An 11,295-nucleotide genomic window follows, 5' to 3' on the forward strand; every position below is an offset into this window, starting at 1 on the left:
ACACTTCTAAGCCAATAAGAAGCAATCTTTCATGTCTGCAACTTAGAACACAAACCCTTTCCGTGTAACCTTACGCCTTAAAAAATAGTGTCCACGTACTAAAGCGACCACTGACTTATGCGAACAGTTTGAAAATACCAAAAAATATTTTTCTTAACATCATATATGTAAACAGAATCAAACCCGAAGCACAAACCTCTCGATAAGCAACACTTTTTGAGCGCATAAATACAAACGTCTCCACATAAAAAGTGATTAAACCCTTTCCGTTATGGCAAAGGTGGGCTTTGCGCCGGGATTTTTGCATATCCATTCGCCCAACAGCTAAATAGTGCGCTGTCAGACATAATTGCTGACCGAGTAACTCGTTCCCTAAAACAATTTAAATACAACCCTTTTTTCTGTCGATAGACTGCAAAACCTATGATTTAATGCCATAAGCTAAGGTTGTTGAATGGCTGGGTTTATATCGGTGAATGACGTCACCCCGCGGAGTGATACGGTACAGATGAGGCTACTGTGTAGTAGCGAGGCGGAACTTCGTGTCGGAAGACCTCGGAAGAGCCCGCAGTGTCTCGGCGCAGCGCAGAGCGGGAGGAGCGGGCTGAACGCTTCCCACTTTCCTTCATTCTTTGCTGCCAAAGCTTAGACCACGCATTACAATGGTGAGTATACATTTGATAAAGTCAGGGAAATCTTAGTTTATAATCTCCAGATGAGAAGTGACTCGGTTTTTGTTTTTGTTTAAAAGCCGGGTTTGGGCCAAAATGAAAGACGTGTTTTTTTGTTGTGTTTTTTTTTTCTCTCTTTTTTTTTTTAGTAGGAGGCGTGGGTCGGTATCTTCCCAATTTTAAAACGTGTGTATTTTCTTTTAATGTTGATGCGTCACTGTAGTTTATATGTTAAACTAAGGCGACATGACGTGTATTGAATTGCATTTTGAAAATGTAAGTGTTCATGCTGGCTCTCACAAATGCCCATTTCTGTCAGGCAGTTTGTAGGTCACATCGTAATATTTCTTGTTGGTGAGTTTAAATCTGTTGTGTTGTCTTGCAACAAAACCAAATGCGATGTTTTTGTTAAGGTAACGTTACTCCAAACGTAGGTTCGAGGGTTTGGATTGGAGGGAGTGGCGCAAGGGACCTGCGGTTTTCTATATAGAGATGGTAGAAAGTGTCAAAGTCGATAGTACACACATAGCGCAAGCTCTTCCGTGCCATTAATAATATAGGCTGTGAATGTGTTGGTTTTCAGGCATGGCGTAAGATATATATATATATATATATATTTTGTTGTACATGCAGATTCTATGTACTATTGTAATATCAGCACGCTTTGCTGAGCTGTGGGCGAACACAGGTGTGTGTAATATATATTTTATACACATTTGGTATCCTTGGTGAGTGAGACGGTTTTGACCTGTGGTTTTCAATGCAAGCCCAGAGTAGCTTTGTATGGGTGCTTTTCAGGGGTTGTGTATTGAGGAGGGTTTTGGGTGATTGTAAAAATATCAAACCCATGCATGCAAAGTGGGTCAAGTGAATGGAATATGGTTGTAATCATAATTTACCGTTCTCTTGTGTGGCACCAATGTAGTGAGTGCGCGAATATGAAGTTCATTAAAATATATTTATATCTAAAATATATATATATATTTGTGTATATATATATATATATATATATATATATATATATATATATATATATATATATATATATATATATATATAAATGTGTGTCATAAGCATGGTTTATTTGTCGTTCAAGTTGCAGTTTAGCTGTAGATTAGAAATGCGATGTCACATGTGAGATCTGCTTGTGCAGTTCTGCACCACAGATCAATCACACCGTGCTGCAGCATGTTTGTTCGTGAATGATCCCCTCCCCTCCCCGGATCCTAGCTGCTGCAGTCTTGAAACTGCAGTGCAAGCTCAACTCAAAAGGAGTTCTTTTCCAGAACCGAGTCAATTGACCGTCAGCGGTTTTATAAGGTTCCACCCCTTCTGAGAACATGGGTTATATGCGTTTTATAAATATAGAAATGCATGCTTCTATGTGCGTCATACTGCAGTCAGCAGCACTGGCTGATTTTTTTTTTTTAAATATTATGATCCTTTGTTATAAATAGTGTACTAGTGTTGTGGATTTCAAACGTCTTTGCTTTCTGGAGGATGTAAAACTCCTTTTCAATTTGAATTTAAATGACACACTGAAGCATTTGATGTCAAAACTTTTATTTGCAGTAGTTTAGCCAAATGTCGTCATAATTGCAGTTAAAATAGATCCCCTTTAGGAAGATAAACATGCTTTAATTTTTATAGCTGTCAGATTTGTAGCCATACCTCATTGGCAGCACATGCAATGTTAATTTGACCCAGCCCTTTTATTAAAATGCCAGTGGGTCAAACATATCCCATTGGCAAGTTAGAATTGAATGCTTCTGCAAATAAATGATTTAAGTGAAGCCTTATGGTTTATCGATGCTCTGCTTAAATATAGTGCTTTGTTTGGCAAGGTTTTAGAATTCCTTGTTTAAGATTTAGGATCCTTATACTCATTGTTGCCAGTTTGTTCTTGTAAGTAAATTGAACTTTTTAAATGGATAATATCAGCGTAAATTGTTTTGGTGATTTACTATACTAAAGTAAATTTGATAACAGAATTTAACTTTACAACACTAATAAATCTACATTATTTAATTCGTCTAAAGTGATGCAAAAGTATTGCAATGAGATCTGAGTTGAGCTTGCTGCTTGCCAATCCTTTTATTCTTGTTTCTCCTAAAAGGCTGACCAACTCACTGAAGAACAGATCGCTGGTAAGATTTCCATTTCTTTTTGTTTTTCATCTGCAGAACACTATTTCACGTGTCCTTGGAGGCAATTCCAGTCTCCAGTCGTCCCCTCCCCCCCCCGGGCCGGCCCCCCCGTTCAAGCAGTTTCTTAAATACTTCAACATGTAATTATGCACATTAAACTCCTGCAGTGGCTCTGCAGCCCCAGAGTTTCCTACCCCAGCTTTTGTAAGCTTGGAGCAGTTGTCTTTTGTGCAGTGCAGGTTTAAAGTTCCTTAGACATCATTTTCTCACTAGTAATGAAGTTTGACAGTCCCCTATTTGTTAAACCTTCTTTATGCAGCCTTTGTTTCCCCGTTCAACTAGGCAGTAAAAGCTGACCTCATTCCAGTATGAGCATGTTTATGTTCACATGCTCCATAGTTCTGGTAGCTGTTTGTTTTAAGATTTAGGCTCAATAGATTACTTTTACCAACTTGCTAACCCTGTCTGGGGCTGACAAAGTCCCAATTCAAATGGCTTTGACACGGCAAAAGGAAACCCACTGGACTGATTTCAGACTTGGTCCCAGTGGCAGATTCAAAACATGGTCTGTATTTTTACAATAGAATAACTAACAATCCAATCTTCTAGGTTGTAATACTGCCACATTGGATGAAATTGTTTGTGAAGTTAGTTGTTTGTTAACCTGGGGACTATTGAGAAATTCACCCTTGTTTTGTAACAATATTGGGCACTATTTCCTTTCCCATTTATTTTCCACTTATGCCCAAGGGGGCAATGTTATTGTGATGTTTTCCAGCAGCTATGTTTAAGAATTACCTAATGGTTAATTGGCAAAGGCAGGAGGAGTCCATTTCACAGAATTTGTCATTACTCCATTCTGGGACTGGATTTCCCTCAAATACACTCTCTCTAGGCATCGCCGTTACCACGGTAGCACAAAGTAAAAGCTTTCCAGTGTATCCAGGGACATGTGTTAATGGGAACATCATGACAAACACAACTGCGTACAGACTTGTTGTTTAGTAATGGAAGCGTGTCTGTGGGTTTCCTACCACACCAGTATATAACCACTCCTTGAAAGCAGAAACCATCCAAAGAATGGATAACATGAAGGTAGAAAAGCCCTCTTAATGTTACAAAATGTACAAGAAGCAGCTTAAGAGTGATAAAAGGCTCAACCTTTTTGAATGGCCTATTTTGAACACTATTTATACATGTTTAAAAGTAAAATGCATGTACCTTTTCCTTTGCAGAGTTCAAAGAGGCTTTCTCCCTGTTTGATAAGGATGGCGATGGCACCATCACCACAAAAGAATTGGGCACTGTAATGAGGTCATTGGGACAGAACCCCACTGAGGCAGAGCTGCAGGATATGATCAATGAGGTGGATGCTGATGGTAAGTGGAGGACATGGGTCATTATAACCAGGGTCCTTGTCATTTGGGATTTTAATGCGTTTTTATTGGCTTCATATAGCCTAATGTTCTGCATTATTTCTTGCTACTGCCTCTTTCAACAGACCCTATTTCATAAACTATTTCAGATACATAATTGAAATGTGCTGGTGACCTTGTATAATTTGTCCGCCTTGCTGTGAGGGAGATCAAATTCTTCCAAGATACTGGCTTCACATATGAAAAAATGTATACCTGTTGCCAGTGTCACACTTTTTGAATGTTGCATGTAGGTAACAGTCTATCCAATAACTGCTGCAAAGACTTCAGAATTGGAATCTGGTGGAATATGTACTTGAATTAATGCAAAAGGGTGGAAGAACTAATAATTTAGAGCAGTACTACCAGTTTGCAAAAGTGTATCTGGTGGAATTCCACTCAGAAACACTTTTGACACTTCAGTTTCTACTGAGAAATCATTTTGGATCTTTTAAAACTGAACTGCATTTGTGCAGCCAAGTGAGCGGGATGTACTGCTTCACTCATGCCAGTGTATTCTCCAATTAGCTGTAGTTTGCTGGAAAAAGCAAGTTAAGTAGCACAGGGGTCACTTCGGAGATTGTCACCCAACCTGATGTTTTACAGGGTGCTGGCAAGGAAAGAGAAATTGACTCCTTCAACACAAACTAATGAATTGAGGGTGTTTTGATTTATGATGCAGGCAATGGTACAATAGACTTCCCAGAATTCCTCACCATGATGGCACGGAAGATGAAAGACACAGACAGTGAAGAGGAGATCAGAGAAGCCTTCAGAGTGTTTGATAAGGTATGAACCAAAAGCATGCCCCAGTCTAATGTTATGTGAAATGTTATTTGTAAAATGTGTCCACAGGTTACTGCTACTGACATCAGATTGATGAAAATCACTTGACTAGTGTTCATGAAACCGAAATAAAACTCTGCCATATTAGTTATTTTCTCCAAAAAGTTGAGATTGCTTATAGATACAGAATATCTTGGCTGGATCGTGTAGCTCCAGCTATGGAAACTGTACACCATTGTAAGAGTTGTAATGGTCTTTCACTCGTTCCTAAGGTATTTGTCACAGAGTAGCTGGTAAAGAGCTGTGAGTTTCAGTTACTCAGAATGAGGTGTGTGTGTCATGCTGTTATGCCTCTAATTGTAAGCTGTCCTCTGCTGTACAGGATGGCAATGGTTACATCAGTGCTGCTGAGTTGCGCCACGTCATGACAAACCTGGGAGAGAAACTGACAGACGAGGAGGTGGATGAGATGATCAGGGAGGCAGACATAGATGGTGACGGCCAGGTCAATTACGAAGGTGAGCATTTCAAGGTGGTGTCGAGTTGCATTGCTCCTCTTTCACGTCCCATGCACCAGAGCATGACTGCTGTGGTGCACAGAGATGCCCTACTTGAGGGTTTGGAATATGTAAAATAATTTTCTAAATCCTCCTGGCTATTTTTATCTACAGATTTTTTTTTTTTTTTCGGTTCTTGAGTATTGTCAAAGTTTAGTCTCCTTAGGGTAGGCCAGGGTGAACCCAATGGAGACAATATTAGGGACAGCTAGGTTGTGCAAGGTTGCCATTATTTCACAAACTGATGTGAATTGGCCTGCTTGCATACATTTACAATTGTTCCGAAGGAATAAAATAATGCATATTACAAAAACGTGATTCATGAGTCTTGGATGACTTCACCAGCCGATTTTTAATATGGTAAACAAAGTAGGATGATAGAAAACCTATATAGGGATGTACGAGTGAACGTCTACGTTTTCCCCACTCATAATACATTTCTGCTTCTCCAACTGTGATGAAACTTTAGTGTTATTGAGAATATTGGAGTATAGATATGTGTAGCGGTATCCCACATGCCTGTCACTCCTCATTTTTTACATGAACAGCTGTGGTTAGAGGCAGTCCAAATCTAGGGAAAGTGGAATTCCTCGGAAATCGTGAAATTTACATGCTCCTGCAGAAGCTGCACCCAGGTGTGGAAACCCAAAAGTCTGCACTGCTCACCAGGATCACCACCTGTGCTGTTCAGATTTGAGAGAGGATGGCAAGTAGTGTCTGCTTACTGCAGCAATGGAAAGAAGTTGGAGTGAAGGCGTCTGCGCGCCCCGTGAGAAGGTGTCTCTTGGAGAATGGTCTGGGGTTAGGTTGGGTTAGACCACCTCCCTACACCTCGGAACTATTTTCCCAACGGGGATTTCTACTTCCAAAATGGAACGGAAGCCCTTACCATCATGCTGAAGAAATGGTTAGAAGACATCAATATCATGCCACTGGAACTTCAACCTGGAAATTGAATGGATCTCAGTCCTATTGAAAATGTTTGAGCTGGTATAGGACAGGAAAAGTCAACTATGTGACTGAAAAGAACTGGAATCCAGTGTAAAGGCTGCATGTAGGAATCTGAAGGATAGCTTGACCCTTCAGTGCCTCATTGAGTCCATACCTGAGAGAATTAAGGAACTCTTGCACTGCATATACCAAGTACTAATGTTGTGGCTTCCGATAGACTTTTGTGATTTATCATTTTGTTGTTTCTTTAATTACATGAGATATATATTTTATATATAAAAATTTCTATGCATCTCCCATCTCTTCTCTTGATCATAAAATTATAGGGTGATATAGTTTAGCCATAGCTGTATGTACAATGGATGTAGAAGTGAACTTTGATCCTAATCATGTCTCTATACTTTAAGAATGAGGTGCTCATAATGAACTTAGGTTAGGTTGTAATGGCTTTTGTTTTTTTCTTTTTCAGAGTTTGTGCAAATGATGACTGCAAAGTGAAGCACTTTTTTTTTTTTTTTTTTTTTTTTTTTACATTGCCTGTTCTCCTTTTGATCACTCTGTCTATAAAAGAGAAATAGCGAAAAAAAAGAAAACACTTTACTCTCTTAAAAGCTGTAATCTGGTTCTAATAAAAAAATCAACACATTTTAGTACAGAAAAAAAGAAACATGTCTGCATGAGCGCTCTCTAAGAAGCCTGATTCCCAAAGCAACCCTTTGAAAATGAGTAAGTATTGACAGAACCAGTGACGGAGACCGGTTTTTCATTGAACCAAGGCCAGCTTAACATCCTGAGCATTTTCTGTTTTGTAACAATTAACGGAGCAGCTAGCAAGACAACTATAACAGTTTAAAACCAGTAAATACAAACCCTTGCATGCTCTTCTTCAGGCGGTTCCGTATTGTTACAGTGGAGGCCTTGCTGCGGCTTATGGAGTCCTGGTTTGTGTAAAGATGGTGGGGTTATGTATACATGCATAGTTATAAAGTAACTAAGGTGTTGAGGTTTGAGATCATATGTATATTATGGCTGGGGGCTGCACTGAAATGTAAAGCAGGGTATGGAATTGATATAGAGCACTAGGTGGAGGGGGGGCGGTCCTATTACTGCAGAATCGGTGTAGTTATGCAATGCATTTATTCATTTAGGAATACATTTTAATAGTTAATGCATTACACTCTTAGGTGGCATTGCTGTATATACTTAATTTGCAAAATGTACATGTAATGCTTTAACATGCATTATATATAAACACAAGATGTGTTGATGTAAACTTTTTGTGCAACAATAGTGTTTACCTAATATGGTATGGCCTGTGACAAGTCGTTTTTTTTTTTTTTTTATAAATGTGCCATGAAGCTCAAGATCCATTTAACTTACACAAGACAACTTGCAGAAAAAAGTTATATATTTACAAGAATCAAATCTTAACATGTAGTTGAAAACTAAATGGCTCTGATGTGTCTTTGCCCTGTTTCTTTTGCCCTAAAGCTGTAGTAGAAGTGCTACATAATTTATTCCATGCTCTGCTGTTGTATGATTGAACTAAAAGCTTGGAGTTGGAGGGTTTGGTGAACGAGTTCCCCTGCGGATGAGTGTTCAGAATGAGGGTTTGAACAGCTTTTGTCTTTTTTTTTTATTTGCTGTAAGAAAAAAACAAAGTTTTTAAATCTTCCTTTCTCTGATCTCGGTGGTCTTAAAGGAGTTTACTCCTGTTTTGAGATTCCTGAAAAAAGTGCAAGCAGCTTGTTTTTGCAAGGCAGGCTATGGGGGGAATAAAAGACTTGGGTATGGCCGTTTTGAATCTGTTTAAGTTATGTCCAATCTAAGCTGTGAAATATCATTGTTTTCCAATAAAAATAATTTACTACCTGATACAAGTAAGTTTGTTTGTTTTACTGTGCACCGTTGATGTTTCAGTAAATAACAATGATGCCAAATACATTTTTCCGCAGGCTACGGTATTAGCCTGAGGGAGAGTCCAACAATAGAGGGCGCTGATGTACTGTCGTAGAATATTCTGAATAGACTTCTGTAATGGACTGGATGCATCACTTTATAACTAGCCTGTGACTTTAATGTCAGATCAATATCCCTTTCTGAACGGAATCAGATTTGAGATATTACAAGTAGAGGTTAAGTACTACTTGTTGGGTTCTACTCAATTTGAAATGCCCAGTTCTAATGCCATCTAACCCCTGTAACCAATCAATCAAGCCAATTAACTTCTGTTCACCCCACAAACCATTACAAGCAGTGTAGAGAAGTTGCCCAACTGTAGCAGCGCGTCTCCACCTGCTTTTGTTGGATGCCCGACCAGTAGGGTTTGATGAAGCAGGGTGATGGGTAATACCCCCAACCTCATCCCTAACCTGCTTCCAATGCAGCACTGCATGTGGGTCCCCTGGGCAAAATCAGAAACTCAACCTGTGTGTGTATATATACGTGTGTGTGTGTGTGTGTGTGTATATATATATATATATATATATATATATATATATATATATATATATATATATATATATATATATATATATATATATATATATATAGTGTATGTATGTATCTCTATCATACACATGTAAGTGCTTCAGGTGCAGTTTTTTAATTTGACTTACCTGGCTTATGTAACAAAGGCTACCTCACCCAGTGTTGTTGTAGAATAAACGCCAGCGCCATCTAGTGAGCAGCTATTTTGCACTGCATGTGACCAAACCTGAGAGGTGTGTGCATTGCCTGTATAAAAATGACCACTAGAGGCACACACCAGTAACTCAACCCCCTCCCCACCCCCTGGAAATTTTAGAGTTTTAGACTTGCAGTAAAAAAAATTGACATAACTTATTTTCATAGCTATTGCTGATGATTTGGAGTTGAACACAATCACGATAAAACATTAATATTATGCAAGGAGGCAAAGAATAAAGTGGTCCTTTAAATCAGTTGTTTTGGTAGCCCAAGATTACATGCTTGCTTGGATTTAATTGAAACAGTTAATTTATATTTAGAATGAAACGAAAGTTAGAATGAATGGAAAATATAATGCTGTGGAAACTGCTGAAGTAAATGGAGTGGAAACATGTTAATTGAAAAGAAAGCAATGCAGACAAGCTCCTGACTCCTGATGGTTTTGTTTAAACCTGACATGTGGAAAGCATATGTTATTAAGTGATTGTAGCTCACAAAACAATTCTATAAGTCTGACCTAGTTTTGTACTTCTGTTAGGTCTTCCAATTCCAATATAACTCAGATATGCAGTTTTCAAAGAAATGCATGTTCTAACAAATATGTATTTTCATTTTAAACGTGATGTACTACACTGGGTTAAAGACGTTCTCGGTTTCCATTCCTTTCTCTCAGGAAATCTGTTGCACTTCCTAGGTCTTTCCAGGTTCTTCCTGTCAAAGCATTTACTTGCTTGAAAGAATGTCACTCAATAGGGAAATCGGCAGGTTGGTTAATGACAGGAAAGAAACATGGAATGATGGCTCCACACTGAAATGACCAAAGAAGTACAATAAAATCTAAAATTTGTAGCAGATGCAGAAACTACAGCGGCCCATCCCTGGTGATAATTTCCCAAACCCTCTCACTGCTCAAAAGCATGGCTGAAACCAATTAGAAAGCCTGGCAAATAATGATCCAAGCAGAAACAGCAACGGAGAATAATACAGGTCTGAAATTCTAGGGATCAGCTTCCACGGCTGGTGCAATAGCACGTGTTCTCTGAGATACGCATCTTCATTGTTCTGATCTAAACTTCTGTGCAATTTTAGTTTCCCCTAATATGTTACCATTTGTCTGGGATACAAAAGCATCCATCACAATTTAATCAGATGCTAAACACGTCCCGGTTGCATAATGTAGAATCTGTCAGTGGATTGCCATCCCATGATGGTGAAGTTGCTAACTTGAAATAAGTATTGGATTTGGCCCACAATGTTCACAAAACAACCAAAACTGGTACATGCATTTCAATCATGCGTTTCATGTTTGTCGCACTCAGTGTTGTTTTCTGTTAAGAACATGGTGCAGTGTTTTAAAAACGCCTATCACAATGTACTAGCCCCACATTAATTTTTAAATTGTGTTTAAAAGCTTTTCCATGACCCTCTTTACATTAGTGTTTGTGTTGCAGTACAAGCATGCTGTTAAACCTCCTTAGGGCTTATAAACTCATGATGTTACACTATTCCTATATATCAAGTGGATCTGCTTTAAATAAAACATGACCCAATTAGCATGCTTAATGTACAGAGCAAGGATATTGACTTTTCTTCAATTACCTTTCAATTATATTTTGAATCAATTTCTCTGCGAAAATTCACTTTCAGGATAAACAGGTTCTATTTATTTGAAACGAATATGGAATATATCTTTACCAATTCACAGAAGGGATTGAAATGACAGCTGTACACCTGTACTGTAAATTTTCCAAAGTTTTTTTTTTTCCAATTCTTTAAACAATTTCAGTGTCAAAAATCTCTACATTGTGTTTCTTGTGCCATGGATGGAGAAAATATATTTGGGCACTGAACTTTACATTTAAAAAAAAAAAAAAAACTCTCGAGGGACAAGATTGTTATTTCACCTGTTAAACTTCCTAGTTACTAATTGAAGGAAAAAAAAAACGTTTTAATGATAGCCCATACTTTATTTGTTATAGTAGTTATGTACACTACATACAGTATGTTGAAGCATGATCATCCACAGAGCAGTACAGTTGCACAGGTTTTAACACGGACAGGATTCCTAAACGTTTAGGAT

The 11,295-nt window shown here is 38.4% G+C and overlaps 1 protein-coding gene across 1 annotated transcript; it reads left to right on the forward strand.

Annotated features, from left to right (window-relative positions):
• The first annotated feature begins 540 nt into the window (after nt 1–540).
• On the forward strand, nt 541–8,402 carry LOC121304911 (calmodulin-1). Its single transcript, XM_041236337.1, has 6 exons — nt 541–665; nt 2,788–2,818; nt 4,054–4,197; nt 4,916–5,022; nt 5,402–5,537; nt 6,997–8,402. Exons 1-6 carry the CDS (start codon nt 663–665, stop codon nt 7,023–7,025), a joined length of 450 nt encoding a protein of 149 aa, XP_041092271.1. The 5' UTR covers nt 541–662; the 3' UTR covers nt 7,026–8,402.
• The last annotated feature ends 2,893 nt before the right edge of the window (nt 8,403–11,295 follow it).

This window comes from Polyodon spathula, chromosome 40 (genome assembly GCF_017654505.1).
Source record: "Polyodon spathula isolate WHYD16114869_AA chromosome 40, ASM1765450v1, whole genome shotgun sequence".
Lineage (NCBI taxonomy): Eukaryota > Metazoa > Chordata > Actinopteri > Acipenseriformes > Polyodontidae > Polyodon > Polyodon spathula.

What these genes read in the sequence shown, in the direction of transcription:
- LOC121304911 (XM_041236337.1), top strand. An exon ending in CACTGAAGAACAGATCGCTG is followed by an intron (nt 2,819 to 4,053) that starts GTAAGATTTCCA and finishes TTTCCTTTGCAG; the next exon opens with AGTTCAAAGAGGCTTTCTCC. An exon ending in CGGCCAGGTCAATTACGAAG is followed by an intron (nt 5,538 to 6,996) that starts GTGAGCATTTCA and finishes TTTCTTTTTCAG; the next exon opens with AGTTTGTGCAAATGATGACT.